Below are 21,239 nucleotides of genomic sequence, written 5' to 3'. Positions count from 1 at the left end.
GCAAAATGGGAGAAAAAAATCTCGTAGTAGAATAGTTTAGAATAATAAGGGAAAAAAAGAGTGCTCGGCAGGGGGGGAGTAGAGAGAAATAAGAAAGAAAGAAAGAAAGAAAGAAAGAAAGATAAAGGAGAGATACATTTCCCAAGGTTTTTTTTTCTCGTCTTGATCCCCGACTTACCCTGGATTTGGTATTGTCTAAATTCCATCCATGCATGATGCCCTCTCCTTTAAATCATCTTATAAAGACATGGCCCTAGTTAAACTGCCTGGTGAACTACAAGGTCTAAAGACATGTCCCTACTCCCTAGTTAAACTGCCTGGTGAACTACAAGGTCTAAAGACATGGACCTAGTTAAACTGCCTGGTGAACTACAAGGTCTAAAGCAACATGTCCAACTCCAGTTATGCTAGTTTATTGGCATATTATCTGGGTGCAAAGGGGTCGTGTTTAGTTTCTAAATTAATCATGGGAGCTCTCCCATTCCCTTTAGCCAGGTGCACCTGCACAATGCTATTTAAGCAGGTTGGTCGAGTCGCGGCCAGTTTTCTGCCACCCATGGGTGCTGCTGCTCATGCACATGGTGAAAGCCATCTATGGGAGCAGCAGGTATTCACCAAACAGGAGGTGAATCAGACATGCGAGGAGGTAGCCTTGACTGTGAGCAATCGTGTCCACCAGAATGATAATTTGAACTATAATGATGATGATGTGAACATCCACACTGATTAACTAACGTTCTGTAACCACTGGCTGTGTCGGAGCCTCAACATGTATATTGATGACTTCTCCAATATTCATAGTTATTATAGTTAATGTTCTTGGTGTGGATGGAGGCAGATGAAGAAAACCAGAAGGGCATATGTTCACAAAATTATTTAAAGATGAGAGGTCCTTGAACAGATTTCATAGTCGAATGGATTTTCCTTTGAACGTGTTTTATATCAGCAATAAAGTATACTTATTGAAATAAACACCCCGTCTCTCTATCTCTCCTCCTCCATGTTGCTGAAAGACACACACCAACCAGCAGATACATTTTAACTGGTATCTCATTCTCATCTCGCTTCTTTCTTTCTTTCTTTTCTTACAGGATAGAGCGACAGGGCCGAAAAATGTTCCGGCAGGCTCGGGAAGAGAATCAGGGATTTTCTGTCAGGCATAAAAGCTGTACTCGTCTCGCCTTAACTACAGAAGCACTACATGCTGCCCAGGCTGCTTCCCACTCTGCAGTCCTGATTCTTCTAGACTTATCAGCAGCATTTGACACAGTGAACCAGCTGCTCTTAGACACCCTAGCTGATCTAGGCATTGGTGGGACGGCACTAAAGTGGTTCTCCTCCTACCTAACCGACCGGACCTACCAGGTGTCTTGGAAAGGTCTGCTATCATCCCCCCGAACCCTCCTAACTGGGGTCCCACACGGATCTGTACTTGGTCCCCTCGTTTCCTCCCTGTACACTAAATCCCTTGGCACTATCATCTCTGCTCACAATCACTGCTATGTCGATGACACTCAACTGTTTCTATCCTTCCCCCCCTCTGCTACTCATGTGGAAGAGCGCATCACTGCATAACTGGCTGACATCTCACAGTGGATGTCTTCTAACCACCTCAAGCTGAACCCAGACAAGACTGAGCTTCTCTTCTTCCCAGCTATTGTAAGTCCTGCCCCATGCGGGAGCTTTCCGTAACCTTGGTAACATCTGTCCCAGCAGCCAGGATCTTTGGTGTTGTCCTGGACCGTCAGCTCTCGTTCAAAGCACACATTACAGCCTTCACTCGATCCTGTAGGTTTACACTCTACAACATTCGACGAATCAGACCCTTCAGCCCAGCTCCTTATCCAGACATCAGTCATTTCAAAACGTGACCATTGTACCTCCCACTGACCATTGCAAAGCCTTTAATACATTGACAGGGCTATTACAGTACATATTCAAACTAAACAATGCCACTCAAAGCCACACTATGGAATTATTTGTTTATTCTGTGAGTAGATCGTGATCACATCCAGATTAAAGATTGCTAAATTGTCCATTCTGCTCGCCTGAGGACGCTGTGGCCTATCAGTCAAAGTGACCTGCATCGGTAAGAGTTTGTCGGCAAAATAGCCTTAGGGGTATGTATGTTTAATCAGCCGTTAGTGAGGACCAGTGCAAAATACCACTGTGTTTCAGTGAAAGGGGTTATGGAACAAATGCAACGACTAATTTAATTGAATCTAACAGAACGGCATCAATCACAGGACCAGCTTGGTGGAAAGGTTTTGCCTAGCCATGATTCTACACAGTCCCCTATCCATCAATCCCTCTCCTCTCTTCTTCTCTGTCTCCTGACCTTTGTAGTGGCGGACAGGAAGTCCACAGTGACTGCCTGCCAAACGGTTTGAATTTGATAGCCAACTAGCATGAATATTTGGAAATTGAACCGTCAAATGTTAAATGCAACAAGTTAAAAGATCAATTGAATCAATAAATAATTAAAAGAAATTACAATTTAATAAAATAATCAATTAATAATCTATTTGAGTTGATTATTCTATTCATTGACAGTTATCGATAGAATAATCACTAAGACAATAATCAATACTACATAGTTAAAGGTACGGTAACAGATAGGGGACAACTATTGATGTATAGGTTACTAGTTTATATACTCCTATCTAAACAACAATATAATTTCATTTTATTTATAAAATTATATGGAAATAGAACTGATGACATCATGTATACGCCATTGACAACACTTAACACCAATAGAAGTTAACACCAATAAATGAACATTGTACTAGCAATTAAAATCAGATTTGCAAAGCTCTGGAAGCCTCTCTGCTGTAAAAAGGTTAAAAGGTTACATTAAATGTATATAAATGATGATCGTTGTATCATTTGTTTATAGGGGGTATACGTGAGTTTGCCATGTTGGACGTCTCTGTTGGGGGTGGGGCAGAGTTAGCTGTTCAAACACTTTTTTCAATTTTATAAAACATATGATTTTTTTTAACGTTTTTTTTAACGTTTTGTTGTCCTCTGAAGGCGAGGCGAAGGTTGCGAAACGCCCGCAGACACGCAGAAAATAGAGCACAAAGGATTCACAAGCGGAGCTTTTATGCACAACCTGCACACCGAGTTCCATTGGTTATAGTGGCAGCGTCAATTCTGTCCCCAGTGTGGCCCGGGCCTTAGGCATTGCAAAAGTAGAAAGACGAAAAAAGAAGAAAATCCCCAATGCTAGTTTCACACCTCAGGCAACGGTCATAACTGCATATTTGTACATACAGTACATTGCATTGCTATAAGTAAACACACACACACACACACACACACACACACACACACACACACACACACACGCACACTGACCTAAAAAAGTTTCTAGCCATCACGATGAAAGCAAAGTGTCATAATTATAATTTGCCAAAAAATAAAATAAACTTTTGGAGCATATACACAGCCAACTGTAGGCCTATTATGCTCACTATATAACGTGCCAGTAATAAAAACATAGCACCCTTCTTTAGAATTTTTTCAAGAATATATGAAGTATTTTGTTTTATAAGTATTGCTACCCCTCTTTTACTTGAACAGAACAAAGGAAAAAAACGAAACAGTATTTTAAAAGTAATGATTTGTAACCGTCAGTCTTCTCTTTGTCCTCTGTCTTCCAGTGGCAAAGCCTGCAGTTTATTCCATACTGCAAGAAACCTCTGTTTCGGAAAGACTCTTTTTAAGTCTCATTCCATATGTCTTTACCAAGCCTTGTGAGTATTAGTACTATGGGGTGGGCAACTTTGACAATGGAGAGGGCCACAATATTTCCACACTCACTCCAGAGGGCCACATTGCATACTGTTGTCGCAAAAAAATAGCCGGTCTACAAGCTCAAAACGTGTTGCACTGCTTGTAGATCTGCTATTTTTGCTATTATTTGAATTGAAATCATGTGTGCTAGAACATCTGTGGACTACAGTATAACCTCTGTATAATGATACTACTAGTACCATTCTTCCAATAAGAATGTGTTTTTCCTCTGGAACATCCGCTGTGGACTACAGTATAACCTCTGCCCCGACCCTGGGATGTTGGTCTGTGTCTCCTGAGCTCGCGCTCTTCAAAGAGTAATCTTAGAGTATATATTAATAGAGACGTCTCCGGATTTCTCCTCCCATTCACTTGCATTAAGTTGCTCAAAAGCGCATGAGGCGATTTCACTCCTCCTTCTGGGTAGGAACAGAACAGAGTGCATTCTGGGATGGATTGCCCAAACACATGAACGCGCTGGCCATTGACTATCATTGCGCCATTTGCGCACGTTCACCTATGAAACATATAGCGTTCACGTGTCATTGCCCCAATAACATGAACGTGCGCAATGATAGTCAACAGCCCAGGGCTGGCTCAAGCTGCAATACCAAATTTCGGCCACTATGTCCATTTCGGCTGAGGGTTTCCTCTCGGTGACGTCTCTATTAATAAATACTCTGAGGTTCGCATAGGCTCAAAACTGAGTGGTGCAATCCCCCCCCCCCCCCCCCCCTCTCTCTCTCTCTCTCTCTCTCTCTCTCTCATTAGAGACACAGCACTACCCCTCTCTCTGTTTCTGCCGCCCCCTACTGGTATAAATAAGTAACATACTCAGGCTCATAGACACAGGTACACAGGTACATGGACATTGCTGGTTGTAGGAGTGGTTGCACCACTCAAAAAAGGGAAACAACATACATTTCCTGGTCTAGGAGTGGGAGTGAACTACAGTGCAAGAGGGGCGTCGCTCGAGTCGAAATAATGGTGACATCGCTGTTTTCTAGCAGGGAGGGGATAGCCGGAGGGGGCGGGGGCGGAGTTGGTCAGGGGCGGGCAATCGGTGAACCAACATTCTCCAGCGCCTGCTCCATGCACGCCCACCCCCCTTAATTGAAATCCTTGCATACCAACACAGGGTTTTGCTTAAAGGACCACTTCACCACTTTTCAAATATCTTCATATACAGTATACTAGGTCTTCACTAATAATCATGATTATTGGTCTACTTGGTCTGTGTCTCATAGGAGGGCTGTGGGCAGTTCAGAAACCATCTTCCAGTGACATCATCAATGGGGAATACAAGCTAATAGAAACGGCAGACTTTCTATACTGAAAAGTTGCAATGCGAAAATTGTATTTGTTGCAATAAATGGTCAATCTATTCTGACATGAGTGTTTCCTGTCTGAAATATACTATAGTATAGTCTCTCTCTCTCTCTCTCTCTCTCTCTCTCTCTCTCGTTATATATATTATATATATAGCGCCTATATGGTTGCTTTTGCCTGCTTTAAAGCCACCTTGTACTTTGCAAATGCAATTTTTTAAACAGTTACCACAGTTACCTGTTTCATTTCTATGTATGCTTTGTTTCTCTGTAAACAAACAGCCTATAGAGGGTCTAAGTATTTAATGGTCCGATATATTAACCTACTTAAATCCTCCACTTTTGTCCTTTGACCACATTTCTTCTTGTTTTTGGCTATTAATGTTCCCCCAGAATATGGATGCTGGGGTTCAAGTGTTCAACTATTGTTTCCCTATCCCCTAGATAACTGATATCATTATATCAACATTACCAAGAGGGTGGATTTTGGACTGATGACAGGAAGAAAGGTATCTGACACATAGGCTGTCTCCTGTCTGTGGGCTGGGCTGATTTAATACCTAGTATTACGTGTGTGTTATTAAAAGACAGAAAGAGGTGAGCAATATACTGTAGTCAAAATCATTGGCACGTCCCCGGAGATAATGTGTAGCAAGTTATTGGCTTATATCTGTTGGAGGAATATCAGAACGCTCTGAAGAAAATGCTATAAATAGCAGATCTAGTTATTCAAAAATGGCCACGGGGAATTGCATCATCATCAAATAATCCAGGGAAAATAACATTTTGATTGTATCCTATGGTTCAAGAGTTATGGCCCTTGAACAATTTGGGGTGGATACATTTGGGTGCTGATCGGTCCACTAGTTTCCAAGATGAACTCAAGATGAACATATACAGACAGACAGGAAGAATATAATTTGTTCAATTTACTATTGTTTTCCACAGAGAATAACTGATATCAGATATAACCATTGCAAGAGCTTGGATTTTGGACTGATGACAGAGGAGTATATATTCAATAGTGACCTTGGTGGAATGGACTGAAATCTTTCCTCTAATCTAATAAGAGGGTTTGTCCCTTTAAGAACTTCTGCACACTGTTATTGTCTCACAGCTGATAGTTTAAAAGGCAGGTTGACGGGCATCATTTGTGTGGAACCCATCATGGAGAGAGTGGTGCGACTCACCCTTCTTGGGTTGTTGCTGGCTTTTGGTACTGCAGCACCAATCAAGGTAGGGTAATATACAGTATGAATATGACATGCATGTATTGGGGTGTGCTTAAATTAGAGAGTAGAACTTTCAACTGTTAACATAGGGATATTTAATATGTGACGTCACGTGACAGATAAAAGTTCTATATTCAGAAAATGTGTGTTTTCTTTTTAATGCAGACTAGAGATGAGCTCAGTTGAAAGCTTTTTTGGAACATTATAATTATTGAATCTTTCCAAATAATATTAGACGTAGTAGTAATATGAGCACATATTATGTGCTCATTTAGTATTACTAGTACTACTACGTCTAATAGGGTAGGGTAGGGTTGGGGTTGGAATACGATATTATCGTCATTCCAACCCCAACCCTACTCCCCCATTACTGGTAGAACGAAACATTCTTAAACCGTAAATTGACAAACACCACAAAAAGAGGTGAAGGACCTGCTGACTGTTGTTTAATACTTTCAGTGTGTGAGTGTGTGTGTGTGTGTGTGTGTGTGTGTGTGTGTGTGTGTGTGTGTGTGTGTGTGTGTGTGCATGCGTGCGTGGGTGCGTGCATGGGTGTGTGCGTGTGCCTGTGTTTGTGTTTTTGCAGAAAGTAGTAGTACCTCTGGATGTACAAAGGCCTCTCTTGTGAAATGCAAATGGTAGTTGAAAAATGAGTAGTTGGGTAGTTGATATAAGGGGTGTTTCTGCCATAGGACCAATGAGATTCCCAATGTGCTATTCCTGCCCAACTACTTTGTTGTCAGCATTGTTTTTATTCTCTGGTCAAGTTCTGGTCAGTGGTCACTAAGTTGGGTTGTGTTTTGTGGTGTATATTTCTAGGAGGATTGGGACATCTACAGCTTCCACATCAACTCCACTGTGACCAGTCGCTATGCCACCACTGTCATCACCAGCCGTGTTGTCAACCGTGTGGACGCACCCAAAGAAATACATTTCCAAGTCAGGATCCCCAAGAATGCATTCATCAGCAAATTCAGAATGTGGGTCTCTATAGAAATGAATAGGAAACACTTTCACTTAACGCAAATCATGAAGAGTTTCGGAAACTGGTCTTCTTACCCCGGAGAATGCATGACAACTTATTAATTATTTATGAATAATGAATTGTATACAATGTTGTATGACAGTGTCAATCATTGGAAATCACTGAAATTGTCTAAACTGGAAATGTGATGCTGCTGTACAGTACAGTAACCTCTGAATCACATTGATCCCAGTTTCATTCTACAGTACAAATTCTGCAGGCTTCAGCTCTTTTACACTGTTGGTCTTTCTCAGGCGTATTGAAGGCGAGATGTATGATGGTGTTGTGAAAGCTAAGGAGCAAGCACAACAGCAGTACACTGAGGCTGTGTCCCGGGGTGAAAGTGCCGCTGTCGTCAGGTAAATGGTGGCGCTTGATGTTCATTTTCAGCGTGAAATAGTTAACATTCATGTTTTAAAAACATTTCTTTCCTTTTGGTACAGTTCTGTGGGGAGAACACTTGAGGAGTTTAAGACCTCTGTGACTGTGGCTGCTCTCCAAAAGGTGACCTTTGAACTCACATACGAGGAGCTTCTGAAACGAACACTGGGGAAATATGAGCTGCAGATCCACGCCCGACCCATGCAGCCTGTCAAAGACTTCAAGGTGAAATACAGTAGGAGTCAGTGATACGAAATGCTATCAATTGTAGTCGCCATTGTGAAAATAATGTGAAAACTAATACAGTTAGTCCTTGGTTCTATCACTTAACATGTGTGTTTTTTCTTAAATGCCAGATGGATGTATACATCAATGAGAAGCCGGGCATTACGTTTGTCCAGGTTAAAGGAGGATTAAGTACCAATGCGAGTCTAGCCAATGCTGTTACAAAAACACACGCTCACAACCAGGTAACGTTACTGTCCAGTGCAGTACATTATTTTACAGGGCAATATCGAGGAAAGTTACAGTACCAATGCTTGTTAACACTAACACATCATGAGTACCGGTAAGTACTTTTGCTTTTACAAATATGGGAATGGTTTCAAAAAATATGTTTACTTAATGTTTTTACAAATCCATGCACACTAATGACAACAATATGCCATTCACAATATATTGTACACCTTTCTAAATAATTTATACTCTAGACTAAGTAGGGTTCTGCAGTTGTTTATGTTTCTTAATAACATTAGAATTTAATATCAATATTTTAACATTCTTTTCTAGTCCCATGAATCCTCTTCTATTTAATATTAGCCTTGTAATTTTGCAATTAATTTGAGGGTGTTATGTGAACGGAACGCATACTGTAAGTAATATACATTACTTATCCCAGAAAGTAGTAAAGTAGAAGTAAAATCAAAGTAATTCACATTCCATTTTGAAAATAACTTCTGATACACTGCCCAGTACAAATTTAATTTTATACAAAAAATGTAAAGGGTAGCCTATATCTCAAGTCTATTGTCAGTCTAAACTATTTGTTTGTGCATGATAAATATACTATATGTGAACTGAATTGTTACAGGAAAACCCTAATGAGTGATGTATTCTGTTCCTAGGCTTGGGTGCATTTTTACCCTACAGAGCAACAACAGGTCAATTGCTGTGGAGAACAGGGAATGAGTGGAGATCTGGTTGTTGCTTATGATGTCAACAGGGACGTCTCACTGGGAGACATCATGGTATGTAATCTTAATCCTCGGTTTGATCCCAGTTTCCTGCGAAAATGTGTACCATTGAGGTAATAGAGCCTGCCTGCTAGCTTGCTCAGGAGATTAATTGAATATTGACTATCAGGTCAAAATTAGTTTCAGAATCAGTCAGATCCTGTGTCCCCAATTGTATAAGCTATATTGTAGACCACCATAGTGCAGCTTTTAATAAACACTTTAAGTGCTATAGGGTCTGTTCTTCGCATACATAAAAAACAAAGAAGCAAAGTTTAGGAAAACAACATATGCAGTTCAATCAAGAAATATAAACAGATAAAACAAATTTAAGAATGAAAGCAAAGTTCATCTATTTTATTTTGTCTGTTCACTTTTTTGTTTCAACACTTCGAATTTCACTTGAGTTGTCACATGCTTGCACACACCTGGATAAAGGAGGTATCCCAAATTGAAAATGTATTTTGTTTGCACTAAAGAGCTGAGAGCTCTTTTCAGTAGGCTATTCTGTAGGCCTACTGACTGTACTCTTTTTTCTGCCATCTAAATTCCCATAAAGGTGTCTGGCGGGTATTTTGTGCATCACTTTGCCCCAAGTGGTCTCCCGCGCATACCAAAGAATGTTGTCTTCATCATTGATCGGAGTGGCTCCATGCATGGCAATAAAATGAGTCAGGTATTGTTGTACAATGTTTGTAGTGTGTTTTTTTCCATTTCAAGAGCATACTGTTGTTTACACTGACATAATTGAAATGTTGCCATAGTGCCATACACAACATTTATGAAGTTCCTCTAATTTACGAAATGATTAATTTTCTCAGACCCGTCGTGCTCTTCTACACATCTTGGGAGACCTCGCGGAAGAAGATTACTTTGGTTTGATCATTTTTGACCACAGCGTTTTCTCCTGGAATAGAGAACTCTCCCAGGCCAATAGTGAAAACCTAGCATCTGCCAAAGAGTTTGCACGGAACATCGTTGACTTAGGATGTATGGTTCTGATCTATATACTCTATTGCTATCAGAGCTTGTGACACCAGAATGGCATTAGAGATGTGTTTCTCTTCTCATTTTAGACACAGACATCAATGCTGCCGTGTTACAAGGTACGGAAATGCTGAAGCGAAACCCCAGAGATGGCTCTGCATCTCTTCTTATTCTTCTCACTGATGGCGATTCAAACTCAGGTAAATTGTTTGCTCTTTAAAAAAAATCATTTTCACCTTTACAAATTAAGACTATATTGCACATACAATACGTTGCTCACAGTATCCAACCAATATTGTTGGTTATCATTTCAGGGGAGACAAATCCTAACCGGATTCAGGCAAATGTAAGAATGGCCATAAATAAGAAATACCCACTCTACTGTCTTGGATTTGGAAATGATTTGAAATTTGAGTTCCTCGAGACGATGGCATTGGAGAACAACGGAGTGGCACGACGGATTTACGAGGATTCAGATGCTGATTTGCAGCTGCAGGTTAAGAGACATTTAATTTCATTTCATTTAATTTCAGTTTGTGTAACTTGTGTTTGATGTAGAGTTATTTACAATGAAAACTGCAATTCCCAGTCAGTTCGTTAGTTAGTTAGTTAGTTCGTCATGCGGGCTGTCACGAGGCATGACCATAATAGTCATGTCATCACGTGACATCATCAGGGATCATCAATATTAAGCCCATATGTGGAGATCCCTGATGTCATCAATATTGGCCAGCAACTCTACATCTTACCTCAAACCCTTAGATCTCCATATATGGAGCTGACCTGTTCGGACATTCCATATGTTGATCCTTCCCCATCCATCCTTCCTCTTCAATGTCTCCCTTTAGACTGATACCTGTCCATTTAAACTCTATAGACGGGGCCTGCCCCGTCTATAGAGTGCAGTTATATACTATACTACTATATACAACACTATAGTTATTAGTGCAGCCCAGCAGCCGGAAATTAAGGCCCGACCCTACCTGGGCTCTCATCAAACCCTGTACACTCAATACACTGCCCCCGCTGCCACCCTTGGATCTCCATATGGAGCTGACCTGTTCTGACATTCCATATGTGGATCTGACCTCATCAAACCCTGTACACGCAAGACACGCTCCATATATGGCCAGTACAGAATAATTCCATATGTTGATCTGACCCCCATGCCAAAGCGCCAGCGCTCGCCCAGCAGTCTGCTGTCACCCAGGCGGATATGTTGATTTGACCCCCCAGGTATATACAGTAAAATAATAAAAACAGACCAATCACAAAAAGTATATGAAATCAGTAATCAGTTACAGATTTTAGTTATGTTGGCAAATTTGATTTGCAATAACTGATGATTTCATTTGAGATTTAAAAGCTTGCAAATCAACGTTATTATTAATGTCCAATGGACGGAGAAATTCCTAAGAGCATTGTCTGAATTTAGTTGTTATTTCACCAGGGTTTCTATGAAGAGGTCGCCACTCCCTTATTGACAGATGTGATAATGATCTATGTTGGTGGGATTGACCTAACCAAAACCAACTTCAGCCAGTACTACAATGGCTCTGAAATTGTGGTGGCTGGACTCATAGACAACAACACTGAAACATTTACTTCACGGGTTGTTGCCCTTTCGGTAAGGAAAGCTGCATGTGTACACAGGGAGAAAATGACAATGAACTTTTTGTAACATATGCTGCATGAACAACATACAAGTCTTTTGTCATTTGTCTGACACAAGGATATATTTTGATGATCATAGAAAAGCATAAAGATGGAGTTTGAGTCTGAGAAAGATAGCAGGCTAGAGTCCACTGGAACCATTTCTGACAACCACCTCCAGAGGGTCTGGGCCTACCTCACGGTGAAACAGCTCCTGGACAAAGAGTGAATATGCCGTTATATAATCTATTCTAATCATTGGCATATTCTGTGCCGCCCATCCATTGCACGAGACAATTTTTACTGCTGTTTATTAACACCACTGTGCTGTAAAACACCGTAGAACTGACATACAAAACAAGACAACAAACAAAACAATTAACTTGGGACATTCATAGTTACATCCACAATAATACTTTCACAATAAGATTCACAAACAAATACAATACTGACCACTTTGCCTGCTTGCGCATGAATGGTGGGGGGGGTCGACTTGGATCCTTCAGTCTTTCTTGAAAACCCTCTTTGTTTTCTCTTCTTTTCTCTATGTTACTTTACTTCATTTATTGTATTTAACTTAACTTTCTTCTGCTTTACACAGTTCACTTTACTTCGTTCACTTCACTTCTTAGTTTACTTTACTTCTTCTGGTCTACTTTGCTTTCTTCCTTCCAACTGCTTTCTTCCTTCTGCACAGAGCTCTCTCTCTCAGTGATCGCATGCACAGTGCACTCTCCTTGAGTGCACTGTGAATGAAACTTCTGCCCTCTCTCACTCACAAACAGGTGTAACCAACAAGCTTAATTATCAGAATACAGACGCAACCAAGACATATAATTGAGAACCCTCAACACATAGAACACACATAAGCGCCCCCAAAAGGACAGGATGAAAACCTTGACATGGCTGCAGTAACAGTGTCATAATCGTTATATAATTTACATATTTACGTCAACAACTTTACAACACATGTGTGACATCATGTGTCTATAGGTTGCAGTTATCTGGTGCTGAGAAGGAGAACGTGAAGAAAGAGCTCCTGGAGCTGTCTCTGAAATACAGTTTTGTGACGCCACATACATCCATGGTGGTCACAAAGCCACCAGGGGAGAACACACAAGTTCTCCATAAACCCATAGAAGGAACAGGATCCTTCTATCCCCCAGGATCAATTGGTAGGCCAGGCCAAGCTGGTCTTGGTGGAGGAAATTACGGTACTTAGTCCTATTTTATACTTCATGTCATAATAACAATGTGTTGTGAGCTGGTAGACGCTATTGCTTCTTTTGTTTTAAGATTTTATAAAGATTAGCCTAAAATGACATGCCCAAAAACAGGGACACCAGGTTGGTAGTTAACGAAAAGTCTCAATACATTTTGTAATACAGATTTTTTTATTTGGTTTTCAGCACCTAACCCTAACCCTCAAAACTATCCCCACACCCTGACACACCTGTCAAGGTCAAGGTCAAGGTCAAGGTCAAGGTCAAGGTCTTACCTGTCAAGGTCCAGGTCTTACCTGTCTTATTATCAACCGTTACCCCCTGATTATGATCAGGGGGTTTACCATGATCAGGGGGTTGACCAAAGTCAAGGCCAAGTCATGCCGACTATGGACTATGAGGCCGAGGGTTCAGCATATCAGGGGGTTTACCATGATCAGGGGGTTGATCAAAGTCAAGGCCAAGTCATGCCGACTATGGACTATGAGGCCGAGGGTTCAGCAAGTGTTATCTCGGCCACCGAAGTACCACCGACAACACAAGGTATTGTGCATGTAACTGTAAATACTATTTGCATAAAGTCACAAATTTCAAATAAAACAGGCTTTGGTTAGTTAGTTAGTTATTGATTGATGAGAAAGAAGAAAATACGCAATGAGAACAATATGCACAAATAAGACGCATGGTCCGAAATGTCGTTACCCGGATTTGAACACATGGCCTTGTGGTGACCTCTAATGATGCTCAACAATGTACACAACAATGTAATGTGATGAAATATGATATGACCGTATTACCTTTATACTTTTATTTTACTTAAGGACTGAAATACAGGACCAAAACAGACACACAATAAAATAAAAGTATAAAGGTAATAAGGTCATATCACATTTTTAAGCAATACTGTATATCCAGAATGTTTTTATATAGTATTATATTAGTTAGTGTTGTTTAGATTTCACTGCTCTACATACAGTTTGATTTCAGGTAAGTTGTTTAATTTTTAAATTTAAAAAATCCATGCATGTACATCTACTATAGTAGTATGTACAGTATGTGTTTGTGTTTGTCTAATTTGTCATCTCATTTCTCTTTTTATATCTATTTCTTTCTCTCTATCTTTCACTATATGCGTTCTACTAGTTCCATCTCCTCTTCCTCTGCACCACAAGTTTCTGTTAGGAGCTGAAAACCAGACCGTCCCACTATGTTATGACGTCAGTGCCAAACATCTGAAATTACTGCAAGATCCCGACACAGGTGAGGTCACTGCAGTATATTATCCTGCATCTAGATTCTATTTCTGTTTGGCTATAACCTTTATAGTACTTTTAAATACACCTTTTGGTGTTTTAAACATTATGTTATAATTTAGCTATTTTTTTAAATCGTGAAAATATTTATTTCAGAAAACTGGAGGATTTAGAAGAAACTTTTAAAATGTCGAGGTCAGGCCTAAATGGGTCAATTTCCCTAAATGCCAGTTGATCTGATTATTTCTACACATCTTACTCATTACTATTGTGTAGGCTATCGTCACAATCAAATGACTTCAGGACTTTATAGTCACTGCTCAGGCTCGCCCGCCTAGTGGCGAAAAATAAAACTTCTGGGAACTCAGATTACTGCTCAGGGAACCATGCTTACAACAGTAACCCAGGCATTGTTGTGAGTTGGTGTCTCCTCTGCTGTCCCAGGGTTGTCTGTGAATGGGGAGCTCAGCCAATCACTGCAGGGGGGCCTCCAGAAGATCGTTATTCACTACAACAATGATCAGCGCATTGAGGTGAACACCAATTCCATCACTGTGCGAGACGGACAGCATGTGAAAGCTTTCCACTGGGGCCAGGACCACGCAACAGCAGGAAGGTACCAAAGCCTGCGTTTCTTACCTTATGCTGTATATTCAAAAGTGATCAAACCCATGGTGTACTACGTCATAATCTAGTTTTTAGTTTGTATACTTAATACTTTGTTAGGCCCATAAAAATAAAAGTATGTTGGGATGCTTGCTTGTATGTAGTGCCACACTGATTCTGCGGGACAATGAGATGGACGTTTCAATTGGAGATACACGTATTGTCATCCTGCTTCATCAGAGGAAGGGAGAGAAACTTCTCTGGCCTGTCTTGAGACAGTTCCCATCAGGAAACAATGCTGAAGGAATTTTAGGTGAGTGAAATAATATATCACGTGTGTAAAAATAACAGATTGGATTTGTGTGTGTGCGTGTGTTATCACTATATCAGAAATACCTAAAATAATTATTTGTCTAATGATCGTCTGTCTTCCAGTGGCAAAGCCTGCAGTTTATTCCATACTGCAAGGAACCTCTCTTTCAGCAAGACTCAGAATCCATAACAGGGAGGTTACTGCTCTCAGGTATAGTCCAATAAATATTATTATTATTATCACTATGAAATACTATGAAAACCTGCAAAACCTGTCAGTCAGTCAGTCCGTCCGTCACTCACGCCTCATGACACGCTCCATATATGGCCAATACAGAATTCATTCCATATGTTGATCTGACCATCTGACCTCGTCTGACCTCATCAAACCCTGTACACTCAAGACACTCTTAGTGGTGTAGATTAGGTGAGTGGCGTCATTGAGGGGGCAGAAAACAGCGCTCGAGCAGCCTGGAGATGTGAGGGTGACGCAAATATCAGCAATTTTAGGCATGTGTGCAACATGCAAGTATTGTACAGTAACAACTTTTTCACAGCTTGACGCTTGACACAGAGTCACGTGAACATTTTGGTCATCTTTACAGTTACTATTGTTGTTACTGCATTACTTCATAATAGTAACATCTTCCAATAAGAATAATGTGTTTTTCCTCTAGAACATCCGCTGTGGACTACAGTATAACCTCTGCCCCGACCCTGGAATGTTGGTCTGTGTCTCCCGAGCTCGCTCTTCAGAAGGAACTGTCTGACTTCCTTGTGACACAATTATAACTGTGTGCAGGCTTGCAGCATTACACCAAATAAATATCCAACTGCTTAAAACGAAACACTTACTTATTTAATATATATGATATATATATGATATATATGATATATATGATGATAAATTGTTGAATAAAGTGTTGAGTCTAATTTAGACTTTGTCATACAGTTACAAGGAAGTATAAAGTAAGTTTCACAAGTTCACAGTGTCAGTTAGTTGTCACTCACTTGACACATCTACCGGTAAAAACGGACCTGTCTGTTACTGAATAAATATTTATGCCTTGTTGTTGTTTAAACTTAAAGGGTAAAGTCAAACAGAACTGCCTTACTTTTTTGTTTTGAAAAAATAAAATAAAATAAAAAATAATCTTTTGTAAATTCAAGTAAAGTCCAGAGTCCAGGATTTACATTCATGTTTTCTCAATTTCTTGGAAGCTTGTAACAGTTGAGCTATTAAAACAGTATCAATCTGATTTTGTGTTTGTTTTGTTTGCACTGAATCTGTGCTCATTACATTAATCATTTTACTAGTGTATTTCATTGTTTGCTGACTTTGCTCCTCTTCACACTGACCTGACTTCACTGACTCGCCTCATTAGTCATTAGTCAGATTAAGTTGAAGTCGCACACACCAGTTATAAAGGATAAAGTGCGGCCAGCCCCGCCCCCCTGCTATTCATTTCAATGGAAGTTGCTCAGTGGCGTTTTGAAGCACCCGGAAGAATGCTCTACTTCCGCATTTGACCACCAACGGAAGTGCAAACAAGCGCTCAATGTTAAACCCCACGCAGCTGCGCAGGGTTTCCTCGTGCTAAATGCATGGGCCCGCCTGCAGTTCCAGCTCTGACCACTACCACAGCACCTCAAAGGCCCTTAAAAGTAGGCTCCAGGCTTCCCAAAACAAACTTGTCAGGCTCCTACTTGGCTTCACCCCCCGAACCCACCTCACCCCTGCCCACTTTGACAGGCTGGAATGGCTTAGGGTCGAAGACAGAGTACAGCATCTTGCAATGGGTCTGGTCCACAAGATTCGATACACCACCAAGATATGCTGTCCAAATACTTCCTTAATGTTAAAGAAGTCCACACCCACAACAGCAGAGGGAGTGCAACAAACCAGATTCGGCACAAACAAGGGACTAAATTATTTTCTTTTACCTTTTTACCTCCCTTATGATGAATTCCCGTTCTGCTCTTTGGCTTTATATAAGTGTATATTTGGGGCACGGTGGCTCAGTTGGTAGTGCTGTCGCACTGGGTTCGATTCCCGCTCGGGATGCTGTGGGTGCTGGCATACTTAAGTACGGTACTTAAATGTACTTAGTTACTTCAAGCCTCTACACTATTCATCATTCATTTATTGACAGATCACTTTGCCTGTCCTCCTCCAACCAAGGCTAAACAAAAACAGCTTTTGAATGATATAGCAGATGCCAGTCAAACAGACAGGCAGGCCCGGCCGCTGCCACTGCCCAGTCTCTGCTGTGTGTGTGTGTGTGTGTGTGTGTGTGTGTGTGTTACTCTGAAAATGAATATGCCCAAGGCAGCTTCCTGATTACTTTCTCATTATAATGGCAGAGCGTTTTTCATGGCGGTGGGCTATACGGTTGGCCATGAAACAGCAAAGTGAGCATAGCACTAGTGTGGATATAATGCTTGCAACCTGCTGCAAGCCTCGCTTCACATCAATGGTTCTCACAGTTGTCCGATTAGGTTGCACACAATCATTATCCTTAACTCCATGGAATTGACTGGCACAACAGACACTACAAAGGCAATTAGATCAATGCTTGTTCAAGTGTCAGATAGAATTCAGACCAGTTGTACTAATTTAACACCAGGAGACTATGGATTCGTCATTACCTCCTGCAAAGACGTTACATTACTAAACAGCCCAACGGTGACAACAAATAAATAGACAAACAATAGTCACGAAAACATGATCTTTTGCTGCTATACATACGTTTTAAGTGCAATATGGGCTTGTGCAATAACAGGAAGTACGGTTGTGTGTGTGTGTGTGTGTGTGTGTGTGTGTGTGTGTGTGTGTGTACTAGTTTTATAGATTTTTAGCTTTTACTGATTTGATGCACTGATCGGTTGGGACTTTTAATTTAGTTATACACATTGCAATGACAATAAACATCTATTCTATTCTATTCTATTCTATTAGAATACTGTTTAATATTACTGCGTGTGAAGATAGTGATTTCAAGTCAACCTTTTTTTGAGGGGCGCTAGCCGCTCATAAACAGCTTTTTGTCATAACTCGTGTCACATTTGCCATTGACGTCAGATGTGTCTGAACAAATCGGCTAACCGGCTATGTATTCAATTCTCGTTAATATTATTTGCGTCGGTATAACATGACCGAGAAGTGGTATAGTGTGGTGTAATGCCCCACATTTACCTGAGACGTGAAAGAACTATAGGCCATGTGGAGGAGGTCGGCGAAGATGATAAGAGCACCCCTCACTTCACACGGGTGTGATTTTTGAGTGGTGCAACCACTCCTAGACAGCTATGTGGCTGTGTACGAGCACGGAAATCCACACACGGTAACTCTGTCATTGCTCAACCATTTCGGATTCATTTTGGAGTCAGTTCCTGACCCCCCCAGGGTCAGGAACTTCCGGGGACCCCCACACGGAGTTGCACCACCCAACTGGGCATTTGTTTCCCCTGCATCCTCCTCACTGCAGACACTGCAGAGCTGCACAGAAAGCCTGTCTATATATTTTGGAACTCCTGCTAATGATGCTCGCTCATATATTCAGGTGCGTACCCACCTGTTGGTGCCATCAGTCCTGCAGCTGACAGGCAAGCGGGTGGGCAACGTGAAACAGCTACAAACAGAAGGTGGGCAACGTGAAACAGCTACAAACAGCAGGTGAGTGATGTCTAGCGTATGTCAGCCCCGTCCAGCTCTACGCACACACGCCGCAACACTGATTAGCATGGTTTAAAGTATAGCCTTATCGCACGTATGCCACGTGGAAGCCCGCAAATGTTTTTCACCAGGGTTACAGTACGTTTCAACAGCAGGCGACAGCCTGGTGTATTTTCCGGAAGTGCATTATTTGTCTATGGGACGCGGCAAAGAGGGATAGTTTAAAAGTGGGCGGAGGAACGTCATTCAAAAACATGAAAATATTTGGATGACATCGTCCGACGTAATGGGTTAAGAGGGAAAATGCATGCACGCACGCGCACGCACGCACTCACACGCACGCACGCATGCATGCACGCACGCACGGCAAAAGTAGGACTAAGCGGTAGCTGTTCTATTATCCCATTAGGTCAGTTGCTCCAGTTCTATGTTTTAAACATGACCGCCACACTTAGGATGTAAATTGACTGTGAAGGGGCAGTGGTTTGAACAGGGGGAGGTGCTGAAGGGGAAGGGTGATGTGTATTAGCATTAGTTAATGAACATTATACAACAGGTCATTTCGAGGAAGCAATCTGATTGGTTGAAACGGCTTCTAGCCGTGGATCAAACCATTCAACACCTAATCAAAACAAATAATTCAGCTGCTCTGTTTTACCAGAGCGCTAGCAAACTTGGTGGCTAGGCTAGCTAGTTTCTTGGGACATTTGTGATCGTAGTGACTACATCTGTCATTAAAAAAATATTTTTTCAGCAATTTTCTTAGTTTTAAGGGTAACTGTTGTATAATTGCAATATTACACGAGAGGGTGTGGTTTAACGTGATTATTGTTGCGGAACTCAAATTCGTCTCGTTCCTTACCATCACTGTCGTGGCAATAATCACGTTAAACCACACCCTCTCGTGTAATATTGCTTAATTCACTAACTTCAACAAACCCTGGTCCCTATCACTGTGTTTTTCTCTCCCTCTCCTCTTTGTGGATAAGATTAAGTTTTGTATCATCTTCGTCTTGTGTTCTTTCAATTTGCTTAGTCTGTTATTATTTTATTTATTATGTATTTTACTTTTATTATTTTGAGGGGAGGGGTCAACTCTTTTATTGCTTCCCATCTGTTTCACCCGCTCCTCTTTAAAAAAGAAAGCAGTGTAGGCAGAAACGCTCATGGTCTGGATCATGCTGAAGAAGCAGGAATTAATTCTAATCAGGCAGCGAAGAGCCATTCCATTTAGTCCTGCATCTGGGTGTCGCTCGCACGCACGCACGCATCTGCACTGACAGTATTGTCCCATGCGCGCACACAATAGCACATAATACCACATATCATTTTTGGAACCGCTCCAGGAGAACATGAAGACAAATCATCGTACTTACCTATCGGCGATAGTTCAGGCACGCTGCCGATGTACGGTCCTTCCAGGAACTTGGGCTCGCTGTCGTTGATGTCCTGGACCTTGATGACGAACTCGGACTCGGGTTCCAGCGGGTCGTCAGAGAGCCGGTCTCGGGCCTGCGCGCGCAGAGTGTAGAAGGCCTTCTCCTCGCGGTCCAGCCGCTCCGTGGCGTGGATGTCTCCCGTCAGCTCGTCGATGATGAAGATGGTGCCCGCTCCCTCCCCGGAGACGGTGTACTTGATGTTCCCCTCGCCCTCATCCGAGTCCGTGTGGATCTGTAAATGGATGCAAATATTATTTAAAACTTTGCTTTTCTTGACATGACATTACTTTATCTGTCTTCAGCTTATTAAAGTAATTATTTTGTATTTCCTGGAGGGATTCTTCAAAAGGTTGAAATCCATCATAACAGCACTGGCCCATATCAATGGAGTGAAACAGGCGTACGACTCAGCGTGCTCTCCTCCACCTCCATTTTCTCATCTATTTCCCAGCAGCCAATGCAGCTTAAGGTCCATTCTCAACTCCCCCTGGGCCAGCCATCATCACACTGCCATGAAGAAAAGGGGAAAAAGACAGCAGTTCCTATATGATGATTTACACCGTCTTCACACGGCATGCCCTTCACAGGATACTGTATGATGTCCAAATTAGGAGATCAGGAGATTAGGAGATTAGGAGATCTCTCTCTGTCTCTCTCTCTCTCTCTTCCTCTCTCTCTCATTCTTTGCAAGCACGTGCCTCCATCCATATTGCTTCGCTCATCCTTTTGCCCCAACCTTTTTTTATTGGCCTTTCTTTGCCTTTTCTCTCCATTCCGAAGTCAAATAAATGAACAGAGAAAGTATACACTTTTGGCGCCATTAATATTTCAGTGATAATGAAATAAGCTTGAGTTTCTAGAGCTGAGAGATAGAGAGAGAGAGAGAGAGAGAGAGAGAGAGAGAGAGAGAGAGAGAGACAGCGAGAGGGAGAGAAAGTTATCCAATGAAAGTGTGACTGGAGATGTATCACTGTTTACGTACTGGTTCAGGTTCAGGTTTATTTGTCATGTGTATAGATACAGAGTATAAATACAATGAAAATTATTTTGCTCAGAGCACTCTCAGTCTTACACACACAGGACATAAACAAA

The 21,239-nt window shown here is 41.4% G+C and overlaps 2 protein-coding genes across 2 annotated transcripts in view; one reads left to right on the top strand and one right to left on the bottom strand.

Annotated features, from left to right (window-relative positions):
• LOC308324287 (cadherin-22-like) overlaps positions 1-21,239 on the bottom strand; it is a gene marked incomplete at both ends in the record, with an annotated part of 120,102 nt that overhangs the window by 83,689 nt on the left and 15,174 nt on the right. The window contains one exon of the mRNA XM_080776295.1: positions 20,085-20,379. Coding sequence (XP_080632421.1) covers positions 20,085-20,379 — 295 coding nt within the window. The remainder of the gene's footprint in view (positions 1-20,084; positions 20,380-21,239) is intronic.
• On the top strand, positions 6,297-15,824 carry LOC308325931 (inter-alpha-trypsin inhibitor heavy chain H3-like; the record flags this gene model as incomplete). The annotated part of the gene is made up of 16 exons (XM_080778711.1): positions 6,297-6,365; positions 7,181-7,341; positions 7,640-7,744; positions 7,829-7,991; positions 8,123-8,236; positions 8,891-9,013; positions 9,558-9,674; positions 9,820-9,988; positions 10,075-10,185; positions 10,300-10,481; positions 11,436-11,612; positions 11,739-11,863; positions 12,632-12,813; positions 14,005-14,121; positions 14,559-14,730; positions 15,710-15,824. The coding sequence occupies 16 exons, from the start codon at positions 6,297-6,299 to the stop codon at positions 15,822-15,824; spliced, it is 2,202 nt and encodes a 733-aa protein (XP_080634837.1).

This window comes from Protomyctophum bolini (genome assembly GCF_963924005.1).
Source record: "Protomyctophum bolini genome assembly, chromosome: 2".
Classification (NCBI taxonomy): Eukaryota; Metazoa; Chordata; class Actinopteri; order Myctophiformes; family Myctophidae; genus Protomyctophum; species Protomyctophum bolini.
Note: the sequence above shows the minus strand (reverse complement) of the source record. Positions and strands in the feature narration are given on the sequence as shown.